Genomic DNA, 18,137 nt, shown 5'->3' with positions numbered 1-18,137 from the left:
TTTCACATTAATTAATATAGCCTGAGGGGGAAAAAAACAAGTAAAATCATGTTAAAATCACAGTTTATTTAGGTCTCTCAATGCTGAAAGTCTATATTTGCTGGAGATCAGTGTGATCCTCTGGGGCAGAGTGGATCCTGACCCCACAGGGGCAACTTTTCTTGTGAGGCACCACGACTGCAGCCAGGAGACAAACAGCAGCGGCGATGCCGAGCGCTGCGGCTACAGTGAGCTCTGTAGGAGGTCTGAGGGGCGACCAGGTCCCGTTCTGGGCTGAAGTTAGAGTGTCAAAGGGGCCACTGAGCAAAAAACAATAAAGTATGGTATGTATAAGTAACAGGTTTGTAAAAAGCGAGAGGGTTGGGTGTTTAAAGTCATACTTGCCTCATAGTAGAAGCAGGTAGCGCACTGACATCATGTGAGGGAGGAACAATGTCAGTGTACAGACATAACCTCCTGTCAGGGCAGGAAACTAAACCCTGGTATCCTTTTATCTGAGGGTCACACACAGCAAAGACAAAACAGATAATATAACATTTCAAATGAGAAGTGGGGGATCTGTTTGGTGCATCAAAATCCCTGTGAACAAGTCCTGAATAGTGGAGAAGGGAAATGTATATTCCTTACAGCACTCACACTCAGAGTTAGAACTTCTGTGTCAAACGTATTTTAATTGAGCCACTTGTTTAATGCTGCCATTGTCTAAGGCATGTAATTCATATATTGTATATAGCCTTCCTCCCTATATTATTGTATTTATCTATCAATTTTATTAAAAATGGACTTTATCTGTCTTGTCTCTCATCGTTTTTTCTGCGACACTGAAATGTGACTCTCCCATTACGGATCTCATCTCATCTCATCTCAATATACAGATAAGTGGCTCAGTCGCGGCTCAGTTTAACATTTATAAAGACAAAGGATGTGTTATAAAAGCAGTCACCGACTCCATCCTAACTCACCCAGTATTGTTGTATATCTTTATATGAAACTGAGAAATATGACAAAAGGTGTGAAATTTAGATTTCTTGAAATTTCAAGCTACAAGGTGCTCAATCATTGTTGTCTCTTAAAAAATATTTATATTTTTCTTACAGTGGCTCGGACACAGACTTTAGTATGTTCAGTATCTCTATGGATTTATACTCTAGTTACACACGGTATGTTCTCATGTTACCTGAATGGCGCCCCCTGCTGGACAATCCACCCATTCAGAGCCAGACGCCTGGATTTGGAACCTGTTAGGTCCAGTACACCTGTGTCTGTAACAGCGTCCCTCCACATAGCTGCTGGAGAAAAGAAACTCACTCTGATTCTAAAAGACAGGCAGGGGGAGAAAGAGTGTATTAGAGTAAAACAAAGAAAACAGGCAGCTGGTGCAAAGCACTCACATCGACGCTCACACACACCTGTCTGGTCAGGCTGGAGAAGAAGCAGCGGCTGTCAAAGCCAAAGATTTCCCCCCTCCAGTCTTCTTCAGATGGCCACCTGCTATTTTCCTCTTTCCAACATTCACTCTGAAGGCCAAGAGGAGGAAAAAGAGCGAAAATGTGGTGCTGCGAGGCAAATAAATGCCACAGAGCGTAACTGAAGGCACATAGAAGAGAGATGACACCATGTTCCTGCTTAACAGTACTGTAAACATGGAAAGTCCTGAGTGAAATTAGTAAAAAAGTTTTTTTCTTTATTTTATAACCTGAGGGATGTTGGTTGGTGATGAGGTGGTTTTCAAAACACTTACTCTATTCTCTAGGGGTTTATACACTCTACATCCCTCTAGGTATTGATCAGTCTGGCACTCTGCCTTGTGGAGGTGAAGATAATGACACCCAAATCCACTGTGAGGAAGGAATAATGCAAATCATGTAGTATGAAAAGAAAAAAAAGTCCAAGTTGCTGTGTAGACGACAAATGTTTAATTATAAAATCTACCTGCCAGCACAGAAGAAGGATGAGGCCTTGTCCTGACAGGTTGACAGGGAACCAAACGCGGCTCCTTCACCTATAAAAACACGCATTTATCTTGAGGTTTTATTTTATAACTTTGCAGGTTTTACATGTATTTAAAACATTACATTTAATATCTACACTCTTCATCCTCCCTCACCGTCTCCCCACACTAGACTCTGTGCCCGGCTCAGGTTGACAGTGTACCAGCCCGTATCCTGCAGTGCAGCCAAGGTGACCGGGTCGATCCGGACTGTGGCAGAATCCCCCAGCGCCGCCGCCATGATGGAGCCCCGGAGGACCCGGGACTCCCAGTGAGAGGACACTCCGCCTGGAGGTACATCCTGAAGAAAGAAAGTGTACAGTGCGTAAGGAGAGCACATGATAAACCCGAGAAAGACTCAAATTGGAGCTGCTGAGTGCTGGACCTGGTTCTCCAGTGGCCCCCCTAGCTCAGGGTCAGCAGACGCCAGGTGCTCCTGCAGGGCTGAGATGATGGACGGGGTGTAAATCCTCATCTGACCTGATCCATCAGGGTGAGTCACTCTGCCTCGAGGAGAGCAGCCAGCTCCCCCTGCAGCTCAAAGCAAAGAAAAACACACCAGTGCAAACATTTCTTTAATATAATTAAGATTCAGAGTTTGGCCCATGAGCCTGTGATTATTGTTCACCCTCACTTTTGTTTTTTTCTATTTCCAATATGTCTCATCTGATTTATGTGTTTAGCTGTTTTTTTTTTGTCTTATTTTATTATTGGTGTTTTATTTGCCTAATTTTATCTAATCGTATGGCTGATGAGTTTATTAGGATGCTTTTGTGATTCAACTGGTTTTCAAGCATTTATATTGATTTTATGTGGCTTAAAATATATTTTTATTCTGTTATGCTGGTTTTCTATATGAAACATTTATAACTCTTTTAACTTTAGTTTCCTATTCCAGGTCTTTCAGTGTTATAAAACAACAGTCTTGATCTCAACGTAAAGTAAAGTAAAACAGAAGTTCAGCCTTGCCATTAAAACAGGTGTGTGCATGTGAAAGGGCTCACCAAGTAACAAATGAGATAATTACACACATTATTGTATCATACAGTAATACCACATAATGTGTTGACGTTTGATGAGGTGACATTAACATGTCGAACTGTGTTTAAAAACCTGGAGAAGTGGATGAGCAGTCTCTCCAAGTGTGGAAGAGTCCTTTAGAGAAACCGAGGGCATGAAACAGCTCATGGATCACAGTCTGGAAAGCAGACGAGCGTCCACGGTTCAACACACACTTAAAACTGCCTGAAGAATTATTATTATTATTATTATTATTGATATTATTAATCGCACCTGCACAGTAGCCTGGTGGCTGTATGTGGCTCCTGCCAGTCCGTCCCTGCAGATGACCACCACCCCGGCCACAGGTCGTCCACGGGCGTCCGTCTGGCAGTGGACAGCGTAGGCCAACACTTTCGGCTGAGGGAGGAGCAGGACATCAGGAGGAGTTTTCAAACTGAACATTTGACCCTAAGCTAATAAAAGTGCGTCTATTTATCTAGTATGTTTTATTCTAATACTGAAAAAGATATTTTATATATACATTTACATCATAATTATATGCGTTATGTTCTTTTAACCGATCATCACTGAATTTGCTGCAATAATAATATGATGTTGTAAAATGTATTCCAGGAAATGTCAGACAATTTTATTTTATTTATCTATTTATCTATCTATCTATTTATTCATTCATTCATTCATTTATGTCTGTTGGTGCTGTTTGATAGCACATAAAAAAAACAGTGCTTCACAGACAAACTTAAACTTAAAGATGTCATAGGGCTGTCCACACTTTGACAAGTGATCTATGAGATATGAGTGTTTAATATGTACAGAAAATTAATTTAAAAAATGATACAATCCTGTGGTGATTGTGGATTATAATTTCAAGGTTTCAACACAGTAGACCCAGTCACTTGTTATCTTATTGTTTTAGCTTTAGTTTTTTTTCCTTCAGTCATTTTTATTGTTATCTCTAAATTTCCACCAGTAACACTTCTTAGATATGTTTTTAAATCAGCAGTCTCAATGTTTTCAGCAGGCCTTTACCTCTGCTCTGCATTTATCAGTGGCCTGTATGTGGAGGTACATCAGGAAGTCGGTGTCGGGGAGTCCTGCACCTTCAGGTCGGAGCTCAGTCCTGCGAGGTGAATCAGCTTCCGCATAAATATCACATCCAGCCAGATGATCATCTGGGATCTGTTGGTAACGAGTGACGCATTTGGCCCTGTTTTTAAAGATCTTAATGTGTACAGGCACACTCCTGGTAACAACCTCACACTCAGAATCAGACCGATACTCACCGTCACATCCAGACACGTCTCGGTTCTGTAGTTGTTGTGGGCTCGACCACACCTGAAGCAAGAAAACTGATTCAACATCTCCTTCATCTAAGAGCACACAAACCTCTTTTAAGTGATCGCTTTAACAAAGAAGAAGATCTTAAAGATATAGCAGTTCCTCATCAGGCCATGGAGTGTGTTCGAATGATTGGACACACACACACACACACACACACACACACACACACACACACACACACACACACACACACACACACACACACACACACACACACACACACACACACACACACACACACACACACACACACACACACACACACACACACACACACCTGTTGTAGTTGACAGAGGTTGAATTCCTCCAGAGAAACTTGCAGTATTTGTTGATGTCTCTGCTGAGCAGCAACGGGCCCAGAACTCTATTCACTATTGATAGATCAACAGTTAATGATAGATGGTAGTCTGCGCGTGTGTGTGTGTGTGTGTGTGTGTGTGTGGTCTGTTTATGACCTGATAATAAAGAAGACACCATCCTCAAAGCCTCTTCCACTGCTGCCTCCAGCCTCTCTTTCCCGGCCTCTGATAGGTTGTCGCTCTCCCTTGAAATCCAGCTCCGGATCCTGATTGGCTGTGGAGAGGCCGTAGTGGGCGGGGCTACGTCTCTATGACTTCTCCGCCTCGTCACCGACAGGCCATACGGTGGTGATGGTGATGCCCTCCGTCCTGAATGATCGGCCTGGGCTCTGGCTCTGGGCTCTTTGGGTGGGCTGTCTGGGTGGATGGGTGCAGCTCGGACCACCGCGGCCTGAGACTGAACCTCATCAAAGATGCACTTCTGCAGGGCTCTGGGAAACTCCAGCACCACCACCACCATTACCGCCAACATCCCCACCCAGAGTCTCTGGGATGGAGGTAAAACCATAATTATAGCTGGAACCTATTTCAGGGTCACAGCGAGGATCATGATTAGTTGTTTTTGGCTGAGGAGGTTTTGCTAAGCTGCAGGATACGTTCTCTCAAAAGCGACAAAGTTTAGTCTTGGATAACCCACGTGTCATAGTGACTCTCAAAACTCATGTCCAAGTGAAACACACATTACAGTGAAATATATACTTTTGTACTGAGATGCAAACCAGAAAGTTCCTGATTCAATTTTTACTGATAATTCCATGATTTTAATTTACAATCAACTTCATCCTTTGTGTTGCTCAATAAATTAATTTCATTTTGTGAAGAAGCCCATTTGGATTGATAGTGGCAAATGTTGAGGACACTGACGTCTGCATTGTTTCTGGGAATGAGCTTAATATATTTTACTTTTACTTCTTTTAAATGAAGTATTCTGTGTTTCCCCAGCAGACCTGTGTTCCTGAGAGTATGGCAAAAGCTTTGCAACAACATTTTGACCTTCATGTCGTCAAACCAAACGTACAGAAATAGAATAAAACAGTCAAGGTAATATATTGAATATGAGCGTTAGGAAGAATATGGACCCAAGCTTAGTATTTCTACAAACATGGCTACTACTGTTCTTATGTCTTATAAGTAATGTGAGAAATTGTCTTTGTACCCCTCACATAAATTGAAAGAGATCAAGTTCTTCTCGCCTGTTTAGCTAACTTATCTGATGGCCTATTGTACAGCTCAGAATGGTAAACACTAGGCAACTCCCCCCCCAAGCAACAAAAATGCAAATATATACTGTATGTCTGACAAGATCACTTTAGAAGGTGGATGTAATGTAATGGATTGACTAAGCAGGACGCCTGCTTTCTTCAAAAATGAAGGGTGGAAAATATCAGTAAGTTAGTTTGTATCCAAGGTCGTCACAGTCAGATTTTAGTCCATGGGGTCCTCATTGAAAGGCTCAGGGATAAACTGTTAAATGTAGAGCAAATATAATCACTTTCCTGGAGCATTAATCTATCAATTAAATCAAATGTATTAATTATAATTACCTTGTAGGTGAATGAGACCTCATTCCATGTCTTCTTAATCCTCAACACAAGCGGCTTCATTTATCCCGCACACCCGAGTGATGATCTGAGCATCTGCCTTTCTTCCACAACAACCACTGAGGAGCTCTCTGAGGAGAGTGTGAATTTCTAAGACTTTTGAATACAAAGCACAATGCACCAACTCTGCCATCTGTTACCGAGGTGTCAAGTGTCCTTTCTTACAGTATTCGACCTAACACCCAACACACAGAACACACAGTATCCAACATCTAAAAGTGCAAATTGTTTAATCTCAGCCACATTTTTACTTATATACAGTGAAGTTGACCCTAATAAATCATAAAATCACTTTCGCTCATATTTACCTCATTACGTCTCAAAGTTAAAACTTCTGGCTACTCCACATCGACCCAAATACATTCAACAAAGCAAAACAGAACAACTTAAGAGGAAAAAAAAAAAAAAAAGGAAGCAACTCAATGAAATAAAAACATCATAAAATGTACAATAATACAAATGGCACACCACAAGTCTGCTGTGTCAAAGTATGACAGAATGCGATCGATTCCCCTCAAGGGTTTGAAGATTCAAGTTGAGGTTATTTTGTGAATTCGGGGCCCCTTTCAAAATTAGGGCGCCTCATCTTCCTGTGCACACTACACACACACACGCACACATCCTAAAATCAGGCACCAAAGAGATTGTCTTTTGACACATTTGCTTTTGTAGATTACATACATTCACTTGGGAAAGGTACACAAGTGTGTGTGTACTCAGAACACTCAGTTACCTTGCGATCAATGTGCACCAAAATAGGGGTCCCAAAAACGTTATTGCCAGCTTGCAGCGAAGACATGCATTTTTTTTTTTCACGTTATAATAAAGTCACTGATGTGTCTATGCGTAATATGGTGTGAGAAAACGTGCCTCCGTGTGTTTTGGTGTGCAGTGTGTATCTCAGGAATCATTGAAATCACCTCGAGCCATCTACAGGATCCTCCTCAAAAGGCACTTAAATAGGGGAAATGGTTCTTTTTTTTTATATATATATATAATTATCTGTGATATAACATGAGACTGGATGCAAGTGGCAGAAGTATGGGGAGACAATCTACAAACATACTCCACTGTCAATGTAAGACTAAAATGCAAATGCATTCGCACAGATGCAGTCATACAAACACAATATTCTCCAAAATGTCATCTAGAAAACTCTAACCATTCGATCTGACAGTAGCCTGCCTCAGTTTGTGGATAGGGAAGATTCTTCTGTGCAAAAGTTTACCTTCAATGTGCTGCCTAGCATTAGTTAAGTGCACATCAAATACTCACCTATACTCACTCTCGAACAAAACGTATACTTTCTGAAGGAGGTCTTTAAAAAAAAAAAAAAAAAATTGTCAAATACTTGATTCCATAAGTCAACAAATCCAACTGAAAAGCAATTTCAAAAGGCACCAGACTTGCACAGTGAGGGTGAGTCTTGCCGTGGGCCACTCCTGTGCTTAAGTTCAAACGAATGTGGAAAGACTGGGTTTCAGTATTTATCAGTGAGTAGAGGAGATAAGAAGAATGGGTGTGGGGGACACTGGGCGGGTGAGGAAGTCATTCAGGTGAGCATGGGCACGTCATCCTCTGAAGTGGTGTCTTCAGACAGGGGGATAAGCAGCACCTCGTCGTCTGAGGAGGACGAGGACGAGGAGGAGGAGAAAGAAGGGGAGGCAGACAGGGGCATGGAGTTGGTGGAGGAGGACGAGGGTGAGGCTCTGAAGAGGGAGATACTCAGGCCCAGCGTGTGGAAGATGGAGGCCAGAGAGGGGCTGCTCGGGGGGACCGCGACAGGAGGAGTGTGGGGAGTGACCGAGGGTGGAGCTGGGGGAGCGTACGGAGGTGGAGGCGGGGAAGCGACAGGTGGCGGCAGCGACGGCAGTAGAGGAGACGGCGCTTCCTGCGGCTGCTCCGACTGAGCCAGCAAGCCAAGTTTCTGAGGCACCGGCTGGTTGACCGCCTCCACGGCTGACGAGGAGCTCGTGGGAGTGGAGTGAGCTGGTTCCTGACCAGAAGGAGCGGCGTCTGACTGCTGCTGGCTGGGGCTTGATGCCTGAGTCGGCCTGGAGGGAGGTCTGGGGATTAGACCCCACCTCCTCATGCGGCGAACAGCCCGGCGGACAAATCGGGGCCTGCGCCGGCGGTGTGGGGAGTTGGCGGCATCCTGACGGAGGAGTTGGAGAATTCCCCTCAGAGACAGAGACGAGGTCTGTCAACCAGGAAGAGTGTAGAAGAGCAAATCAGTTAAATTACCTCCTACAGCTCCTGCTCGATACCCTGAGGTGGCATTAAATAATTTGAAATACTACACATAGTCTTCTCGAGACTTGGATCCAAGTTTAGGGAGCGAGAGCGTAGCTCAGACAGAGCGGGCTTTGTTTCTGACACTTAATCCCTCTGCCTCCACTCCCTCGGCTGTCCTCAACATCTAATAATAAGGCACCTTAGAGTAAACCTGCATGGCAACAGTGCTTAAGCTCTATCTTAACACTCTTCCTACTTCAACCCACACAGCCTGCTGGGGATTAATAAAGTGCAGGGAGAACACATGACTTTAAGGAAGATAAATTAAGGGCTGCTGTACTTTACTGCTTGTAAATAAAGGAACCAATGTTGACTCGTTGCACAACTCTAGAACAAGTCGATACCTTTTAAAAGTATTAGTATCAATGACTTAAGTACTATTGAGTTTAAGATACTTGTAAAAAAAAACAAAAAAACATTGTGCATTCCTGCAGGCAGTTTCTGGTTCAAGTGGGGCTTTTTTCCTCACCTCGTTGGGGTTTTCAGTTGGAAAGTCCTCCACTGGGGGGATGATGCCCTGGGCAATCAGCTGTCCGTAAGAGGGCGGAGCCTGCTGCTGGATCAGCTCCGCTTCCTGGCGGCTGATTGGTGCAAACAAGCTGCCAGAAAACATAGACATTAAGATGTCTTCACACACTATGCTACTGCTTTTGACTGTCAGCAACATTTTGTGTTTAGTGTGTGTTTTAACACTTGACAGATATTATATATATATAGTATTTCTTTGTAACTAACTACTTTTACGGTATATTAGACCAACTACTTGCCTCGCAAATGAATTGTTTTTCTTATACGATAATTTTACTTCATAAAAAAGGTGCTGTTCACGTACTTTTTAGAAGAGTATACACGACATAACCCACTTTGGCTGAGAAATTGCAAGCTCACACTTTACAACAACGACCTGGTAGTTCTTGTTTCGCTTATCATAACGAGTGGAGTACGCAGTGAACAGGCTGTGTTGTGAGAGGTTCTGTTAAGTGTTTGAGGTGCTGTCTGGTAGTGCTGGCAACGACTAAAGCTAGTAGTAAGGAAAACAAACTCATGACTCACTATCTCAGATTATTATCATAAAATCTGGCTATGGAATCACTGTAAGTCTCAAGAGGAGAGAAAAAAAAAAAAGATACTCCAAAAGCTAATATCTGGAAAGCCAACAGAGAAAAATATGATAAAGTAGAAACTACAGCAAAACAAGTATCCAAGGTTGTACTGAAATTATGATTCTTTTGCTTACAACTGAGATAAGATGTACAAAATGGTTACCTGTACTCTCTGGTCCTGAGCGAGTACAGTTTACAGGTGCAGCCCATGGCGATAACCAGCAGAAGCCCGCACACCAGGCTGCCCACTGTTGCCGCGGTGATGACCTTGCGGGGCAGGATGACGGTGCAGTTGAGCTCGTCTGTCCCGTCCTTACAGTCCACCTGGCCGTCGCAGCGCCAACTCTCAAACACACACCTGCAGACCGAACAATGGGCCAGTTGTGTCTTAGATTGTGCAGGAATAACTCAAGTGAGAGATTCAGTGTCATATAAAACTACATCCTGAGGCGCCGCAGCCCATGAACATAAATTATGGCACATGATTAGCTACTGTTACACTGTCTGAAAATATGTTATGAATCATTTAATAAGTGAAAGTAGGAGTTAAAAGAAGCTGTTGTATATAAACACAGAAAATCAAACATTTAACTGTGGATTTTATACAAATATTGTTTTACAATGTAGTGCTCTGGCTATTGGGCTGAGTTGATGTTTAATAGTTTTTATGATACAGGACAGTTCTGCTTTTTTGTGTCATATACTCTCTAAACTGGTCAGATAAAGTTTACAGTTGTGCATTTATTATGCTGAATCCAACAACACACTGAGAATGGAAACGTAAGACACATTCTCAGTGTGTATTTTTGGAAAATGTATAAAATCGCAATGAACCATGACATGCATTACAACCCGAGATGACATACATTTGACTGAAATGCATCACAACTGCAAACCCACAAACCACACAGAATTTAGGTTCCATATTTCAGAAAAATCCATCTAAATTCTTTTGTGCACACACTCTCTGACTCACACACTTGCGATATAACCAAAACACACCTAACTCTGATACTCAGCCAACCTGACCACGATGAAGACACAAACCATTTAGCAAAACAAACAGTAACTGAACAGCTACTAAATGGACCTTGAAGAGAGACTGTTTTGTCAACTGCTCCCATCTTTGAACATCAACTTTTGAGTCAAAATGGACGAGAAGTCCTAGAAGTGCTCGGAATCATAGAAACATCTACTGACGTGAGATTGTTTTCTCAGCTGCTGTTCGCAAGGTCAAGAAATGTAGCCAGTAACTGTCCTCTCTGAGCCAGGGAGATAAACAGCTTTTCAGTCTGAAACTCTCACACATACTTACCGGTCGCTGTCACAATGAAAGGTCCCCGGCTGGCACACGGTGCAGTCCCTCTCATCGCTGCCATCAGCACAGTACAGCTGGTAGTTGCATCTCTCAGATACCGGGTAGCACACCGGTCTGCCAGCAAAGTGACTGGATGCCACCGCTCTCTGCCCTGCCACTCCACAGGCAAACTGGTTGGGACTGCAGCCCCTGCAGCCCTCCTCGTCCTTCCCCGTCTCGGGACAGTCCCATTTCCCGTCGCAGCGTTGCTCCTGGGTAAAGCAACCTCCTGCTGCTCCCCCACACCGGCCTTCCCAAGGTGGGCAGTAGGTCCCGACGTGGAACGTGGCGTTGAAGCCGCTCCCCTCCGAGCCAGGGAGAGTCTCATAGGTCATCGACAGCAGGCCGGTGTGGGATTCAACTTGGACTGATTTGTAATTGGAGGCGCTGGTGATCTGTCAAAATGCAGGAAGGGAACATCATGTTACCAAATTTTATTTAATAATTTATTGTAACAGAAATTATTATTCTTAGTTAAAGAAACTCACAATTTTAATAACATCTCCTTTGCCTTGCTCTCTGTTGTACACAGTGAGTCTGTCCCCGGGCCCCAGCACCAGCTGCTGCAGGTCCAGTCTCAGCGGCCTTGAGTCCTGAGGGTCCAGAGTCCACACACAGAACAGAGCAGGGCCCCGGATAGCTGGAGGAGAGAAGGTCCCATAGAAGGTCTGGAGGAGCCCTCCGCAGGGCCACTCAATGGGACTGGATGTCACAACAAGTTCCCTGTGAATCTGAGGCTGTTCTCGGTCCACCTGGGCCTCCTCCTCCGCCCTCTCCTTCAGCAGCGCCCACAGCTCAGACTCAGAATCTCTTTCAGATGACTTATCTACAGCTTTACGCCTCTCAGAGTCCCGGTCATGGTTCTTCTCTGTGTACGTCTCTGCTTTTGCCTCTTCTTCCAGTGTGCTGCCATACTTTGGGGGTTCTGGGGTTTCCACCTCAGCATCACAGCCTTGTTCATCAGTGCCGAGGCCGGCACCTTCACTAAGACACTCCACCTGGCCATTACAGCGCCAAGAGAGAGGAAGGCAGCGGCCCCCCAAGCACTCAAAGGATGTGACTGGGCAATCACCAGAGTCTGGACGTGTGGAAATAAAAGGGGATAAAAGACAATAAGAACTAAAACATGCAGCAAGCAGAGCCATATTTAATAGCGCTGTACGTATTACTGATACATTTGAACATGATTTACTTTATTTTTTCCTTGATATGGTAGACAGGGGCAGCACTTCCTAACTTACCTCTAGCATAATTCAACAGAAAAGATGAGACAGGAAACTGATGCGGGAGGAAGTGGTGTGTCACTGTAATGTTTCCCCCTGGGAACTCCATTGGCAGGGGCAACTTGGAGCCACAAAGGACAACCGGCTCACCGCCAGATGACGATTTTATAGAGACCCATTCCTTCCTACACCGCGCTGAGAACTGGGAAAAGCTGACAAAGGATTTACAGTCAAATCAGTGAACACACAGCCTCACTTGCATCAAAATCCAAGGAGAAGAGCTGTGAATGATATATATAATATAATATATAAATTGGCAATATTTCCTTACAATTTACACAGTAGTGGTTATCCCTTTAATACCTCTGGGTGTATTAGGACTTTATGGGCAATATTGGATTTCTATGAAATTTTGGCATTGTGTGATCCAGTTTATTGATCTGTCAGCTATTAAATGTCCTGGATTAACTGAAAACAACTGTTCCTGTCTGATTATTTCTTCCACATACACTTTCTTAATTGGTTATTATCCACACTGCCCACTCCTACGCCATTCATAATATTACTTTCCCAATATTTTCTCTGTAGCAAAAACATTCAATACTTTTCACAGCTTATCTCGCCATAATATTTACAGGGTATTCAGCTCAATTCAGTGTATCATTATCCCAAAGGGAATCTGATTTACAGCAAATAACTGGGGGCAATTTTTTTTTATATCTCAGCTCTAAATGTACTTATTTGGGAAACAAGACTCAAAAGCAAGGTCCCCTCAGTGCCTTTACCTGAGAACGATGGGTTCTCCTTCCAAACCCTTGATGATCCAGCAGTCATAGGTAGGGCCGAAGCGGTAGGACCAGCTGTGGTAAGCTGAACTCCTGATCTCTCCCACTTTACTGTCTAAGACTTGAGGGGAATGCCCACAGCGGGCTGAAAAACAGCAGGAGAAGAGAGAAATGGTCAATGTTTTTGAAGCTTAAAGCTTAAACCTGTGAGGTGAAGAGAATGTCAGCAGACTGACTATTTTTGCTTAATCCTTAATCTCATTACATTACACACACACATAACAGTTTGAAATAGGCATTTGGAGAAGCAGTGTGGCACAAAAACACAAAGCAAGATTAAGTGCCTACTAGTTTGTCTCCTTACCAGAACAGAGGGCAAGCTCAAAACGGCTGCATGCTGCGGATGAAATGAGCAAAAACAGAACGAGTGAGACAGGGGTTTTGTCATCAGATTGTAAATGTTGCATGACATGAGAAGTCAGATTTCACTCACCTGTTATAGTGAAAACTAAGAGGGCACAGAGGCTGTGAGTGACTGTCATTGTGGTGATGATTCGCCTCTACAATGTTGGAAATTATATAATAAAAACTGAGGACTTAAAGGGGTAAAATATAAACATCAGCGAAGCGCCATTTTAGAAGGTTTTCTCAGGAAGACTTCACCTGCAAAGAAGAGAAGATGAATGAGAGGCGTGTTAGATCTGGTTCTCAACCAATAAACCTTTTAGCCTCATAATGTTCTTCCTCAAATATTAAGATAAAATAAGATAAGAAAGACACGAAAGACTTTATTGATCCCCCATAGGGGCAAATTTACATATTACAGCAGCACCAGAGGCAGGGCAAGATAAGCAGTAATAGAGAGAAAAGAAATAAAATATGCAACGGTAGAAAAATAAGCAATAGTAACTATTCTAACAACAAATAAGCCAGCTATGGCATACATCAAAACAGTTACTTTAATAGTTATAATTAGGGATTGAGCATTTAGTCGATTCATTGATATGTCGCTACAAAACCATTTGTCATAAATCACTGATTTCAAAGGAAATATTTGTCAAATGTGTGCCAAGCTATTTTTTAAGTAGATTAACCGATAATGAAGAGAACTGTTGTCATGACTCCTAATTAATTTTGTAAACTCCCTATTGAGGTGACACTTGGTTTCACCCTACTTTTGGCTTTATCAGCTTATGTACTCCTACGTTGCACGTTGCAAAGGCATATTTATCAGATTAATTGAAAAAAAAAAAAGAGGGATTCTGTTGATCCGACCCCCTAAAAGGCGACCAATGATGCAAATATACACACACATCAGTATTCATAATGAATCCATTACTGATATAAATCCAGGCAGGAAAACAATACACGGATCTCTAGGAGGTGAGGTTATTTTGATCTTGAACACACACAAACACGACAGCGATTTCCTTCCCTTAAGCTCCTCAACAATGACGCCAGTAATGCTAACATTTCCGAGATAAAATCCTCGCTAAATAAACAACTTCAAAGTCCTTCTCTCATTCCCCAATAAAGTAATACTATTAAGATCTCGAGTTCTGGTCGATTAATACCTCATTTATCCCACAACTGTTCAAATAATGTCCCGAGATAGCGTTACGGGATGGTTTCGGTTTGAGGGGAGCAGCTGCTCGCTTTACTCAGTCACAAGGGCTTTAGCTTCCTGGCGAGCTAACTGCTAACAGCTAACATCCAGACTTACACTGTCTTCGTTTAGACGCTTTTTGTGGGTATCGACGCCACAAGAAAAGACTTCCAGGCACGACACGGAGGGTTTAAGTACCCAAAGAAATCACAACATGTAGGTTAGAGGCGGCTACAACACGATTAAATCATGTTAAAAAAGGAGAGGACGTTACCATGTCAGTCGGCCTTTCTTGTTGACAAGTTCTGAGCCACTTCCGTATATTTTAGCTGATGACGCGAGGGGCGGGGCGGGGCCAGAGGCTGCAGCTTGGGTAAAACTACAAACATACAACTTGTAACGACGTTACTTATTTTTGCTTTGTAGTGCAGGAAAATACTCGGTCCAATATACCTTGGTCCAATTTAAAGGAGAGTATTTAAAGACTCTCCCTTTTTATTTTTGGCATGTAAGAAGCACACAGCATTCATAGTCCGCTTCCATTTCTCTAATTGGTTCTTTCTTTTGGCAAATCAGAAGGCCCCTTAATTTTAGCCAATCAGAGAGCCCCTTACATTCAGCCAATCAGGGAGCCCCTTCCTTTCGGCCAATCAGAGTGCTACTTCCCTACAGCCAACCAGAGAGGCCCTTACTTTCAGCCGGTTAGACTGCGTCTTGTTTCCAGAGTGGTTCTTTCTGGTTTTCTTTCTCTTGGCCATCTCTTGCTAAGTTCAATAGTTAATAATATATTTACAGATCACGACACTGAGTACAAAGTTTAGCTAATTAGTTTAGTTTAACTAATATCTTGTGTTTGTCCAAGCCAGCCAGGAAGTAGCGACTCTCCCACAGACTCGTGGAAAGCGGAAGTAACGTTTGTCATGGGGCGACCAATGGTGATAAACAGGTAGAGATCAGATCGCCAATCCGCCATCCAGAGTAGCTCTCACCACCACGGGCCCGTTTTGGGGAAAACAATCCCTTGTCCCACATAAACGGCAACAGCGTCCACACTTAAATAAGCTAATGTAAATTATTAGCTCCTAGCTACATGCTCGTGTGTTAGCTGCTGCACCGCTCATCTGCCAGTGTGTGAAACGAGTCAGCTGTGTTTCTTAACCCAGTGCCAGCTTAGCTTATTTAAGGGTGAATTTTACCTGTATGAATATAATATTAACAGCTGTAGACTGATGTTACCAGCCCAGATGCTGTTAGCCATAGCAGGGCAGGACAGCGGCAGACAGCCTGTGAGCTCTCATCCTCTTTACAGAATCAAGGTAGCTAATAATTACATCCACAGAGAATAGTTTGTAGTTTTGTAGTTGGATCTGTGTTGTTTATAGACTACAAACAGACTACTGGCTGGAGCTCAGGCTGCACTGACAAGCTAACACAAGCTAACCTTAAGTAATAGGCTACAAGGTAACGTTAGCTAGGTTAGCTGTCAGAGCACAGTGCTGCTAGCTAGCGCACTGTTAGCACAGCAGGACTGAAAAGTAAAACATCTCACTGGTACTTTACTAACCTGGAGACTCTACAAGGTAAAAACAGGTGTAGGTAGGAGACATCTGACCACTGAGTGAAGTTACTGGCGGACCTTAATGCACCAGCCTGATGCTGCAGAATGAAGTGGATCAAATTAATCTTTTCTGCGCATCTTGAGCTTTCTAGATCAAGCAGAGTGGATTTATATCTGGCTAACATGATGTCTTCAGGTCATTTATGAAGTCATTTCATTCAGGTGGGTTTCTGTTGTCATTGTTTTGTACCTCTAGTAGAGTGTAGTTTGTTTTCCCTCGGAAAGGAGCGGAAACTACACGCTGAAGTTCCCGGATGTGCCGATCCATTCATAAAACTTTACATTGAAAACTGTAGTTACGATGCTGTAAACTCACATATTCACATATATTCATCCAGACCAAGGAGTTCAGGTGAAATGTTTCTCTGTTAACACAAGGTGTCAGTGTCGGCTCACACAAATATTCACAGGTTTAATCAGGCACTGTGCTTATTTATGTTAAGAATTTTAGTATCATCCTACTTTATATTTCTAGTCCACTATATTTCAGCATTGGAAGAAAAAGCATTCAGATCCTTTACTTAAAGATCTCTTACATGTTTAAGGACATAAAAATACTCTGCTGCAGTGGTGGAAAGTAATTAAGCACAATTATGATCACAAGCACGTTGACATCAGTGTAAAACTAGATGTAAACATTAATGCAACTGTTTCAACAAAATAATTATATCACAGCAGTCATTTTTCTACAGTATGAGTACTTTACTTTTACTTAGAAAGGACTTAGAATTAAACACTTTTGCTTGCAATGGAGTAAACTACTTTTTGATTTGATTGTTTTGTTAGGTACAAAGGATTTAAATACTATTTCCGTTGCTGCTCTGCTTTGAATGTCAATTTGATTCTGATATTTACACATATAAAAGCTCAGTGACCTCATTAAAATGTCCTAAAATGACATCTTGACCTTCCCCTCCTCCCTCTTTTATTTTTTTTTTAAAGGTGAGAATAGCGAAACTTTCTTCAGCAAGCAAATGTGAAAACAACTTTTGAGAGTGTTGAACTCTGCACAAACATCCAAGTGAAGTAACAACAAGCAAAACACGTGTGAGTGGAAGGAGACTCAAAGTAGCAATACTGCAGTTTAAGGTGCAAATCATGCATTTAAATGTTTACTCACTTAAAAGTACAGAGGCGTTATCAGCCAAATGTACGTTTGCGTGGATGTTTTATACTGTATAAACTGATTACATGGTTTTACTAAGATAAGATATTCCGTTATTACTCACATGACAGGGAAATTTACAATGTCACAGCAGACCGGAGGAGATATAATAAATATGTGCAGCTACGGTAGAGGAGGTATAAAAAATAGAAACAATATAGTATACATAAGGGGGATATTAAAAAAAGAAGGGGGAAGTATTAGACAGTATTGCACATTGTGAAGTGAGGTCAAAAGATGACTAAACATATTGCACAGTTGGTTTATAGTGCTGTTGTTGTCAGTTCTGGTGCAGTTTGGTCTACTGGGAGCAGTGCTGGTTAAGTCTGACAGCTGCAGGAAGGAAGGACCTGTGATATCACTCCTTCACACACAGGGTGCAGGAGTCTGTCGCTGAAGGAGCTCTCCAGTGTCTCTATGTGGGGTGGGAGTGGTTCCTTCTCATGGATGATAGCTTTGCCATCATCCCCCTCTCCTGGGTCGAGGGGGCAACCGTCTGATCCATAATAAAACAAGTAACTATAGCTGGCTCATGCACCGAGTGGAGTAAAAAGGCTTTATTTACTTAATATGTTAAGTTTAATATTGTAATATGTGTTATGAGATGTGCCTTTAACCTTAAATAGAAGCCATTCAAAGTAAGCATTTTTCTATTTCTGTGCCAGATCATT

General features: G+C 42.6%; 2 protein-coding genes across 2 annotated transcripts; both read right to left on the bottom strand.

Moving 5' to 3' along the window:
- Positions 1–68: 68 nt before the first annotated feature.
- On the bottom strand, positions 69–5,185 carry LOC139223087 (ciliated left-right organizer metallopeptidase). The gene is made up of 14 exons (XM_070855015.1): positions 4,810–5,185; positions 4,632–4,725; positions 4,297–4,348; positions 4,043–4,192; positions 3,284–3,409; positions 3,104–3,188; positions 2,376–2,527; positions 2,108–2,291; positions 1,933–2,002; positions 1,742–1,838; positions 1,410–1,517; positions 1,178–1,315; positions 385–494; positions 69–299 (listed from the first exon to the last, which is right to left on the bottom strand). The coding sequence occupies exons 1-14, from the start codon at positions 5,183–5,185 to the stop codon at positions 92–94; spliced, it is 1,950 nt and encodes a 649-aa protein (XP_070711116.1). The 3' UTR covers positions 69–91.
- A 1,342-nt stretch (positions 5,186–6,527) lies between these two features.
- Positions 6,528–14,981, bottom strand: lrp10 (low density lipoprotein receptor-related protein 10). The gene is made up of 10 exons (XM_070854826.1): positions 14,958–14,981; positions 13,571–13,740; positions 13,442–13,474; positions 13,078–13,222; positions 12,311–12,504; positions 11,558–12,147; positions 11,028–11,464; positions 9,876–10,070; positions 9,079–9,208; positions 6,528–8,514 (listed from the first exon to the last, which is right to left on the bottom strand). Exons 2-10 carry the CDS (start codon positions 13,617–13,619, stop codon positions 7,867–7,869), a joined length of 2,421 nt encoding a protein of 806 aa, XP_070710927.1. The 5' UTR covers positions 13,620–13,740; positions 14,958–14,981; the 3' UTR covers positions 6,528–7,866.
- Between the last annotated feature and the right edge of the window lie 3,156 nt (positions 14,982–18,137).

Source organism: Pempheris klunzingeri, chromosome 23, assembly GCF_042242105.1.
Source record: "Pempheris klunzingeri isolate RE-2024b chromosome 23, fPemKlu1.hap1, whole genome shotgun sequence".
Classification (NCBI taxonomy): Eukaryota; Metazoa; Chordata; class Actinopteri; order Acropomatiformes; family Pempheridae; genus Pempheris; species Pempheris klunzingeri.
Note: the sequence above shows the minus strand (reverse complement) of the source record. Positions and strands in the feature narration are given on the sequence as shown.

What these genes read in the sequence shown, in the direction of transcription:
- lrp10 (XM_070854826.1), bottom strand. Translation starts at nt 13,619, where the DNA reads ATGACAGTCACTCACAGCCTCTGTGCCCTCTTAGTTTTCACTATAACA. An exon ending in TCTGTTGAATTATGCTAGAG is followed by an intron (nt 12,148 to 12,310) that starts GTAAGTTAGGAA and finishes CCACACGTCCAG; the next exon opens with ACTCTGGTGATTGCCCAGTC. An exon ending in AAGGAGATGTTATTAAAATT is followed by an intron (nt 11,465 to 11,557) that starts GTGAGTTTCTTT and finishes GCATTTTGACAG; the next exon opens with ATCACCAGCGCCTCCAATTA.
- LOC139223087 (XM_070855015.1), bottom strand. Translation starts at nt 5,185, where the DNA reads ATGTTGGCGGTAATGGTGGTGGTGGTGCTGGAGTTTCCCAGAGCCCTG. An exon ending in GGTGTCTTCTTTATTATCAG is followed by an intron (nt 4,726 to 4,809) that starts GTCATAAACAGA and finishes ATCTATCAATAG; the next exon opens with TGAATAGAGTTCTGGGCCCG. An exon ending in CTGATAAATGCAGAGCAGAG is followed by an intron (nt 3,410 to 4,042) that starts GTAAAGGCCTGC and finishes CTCCTCCCTCAG; the next exon opens with CCGAAAGTGTTGGCCTACGC.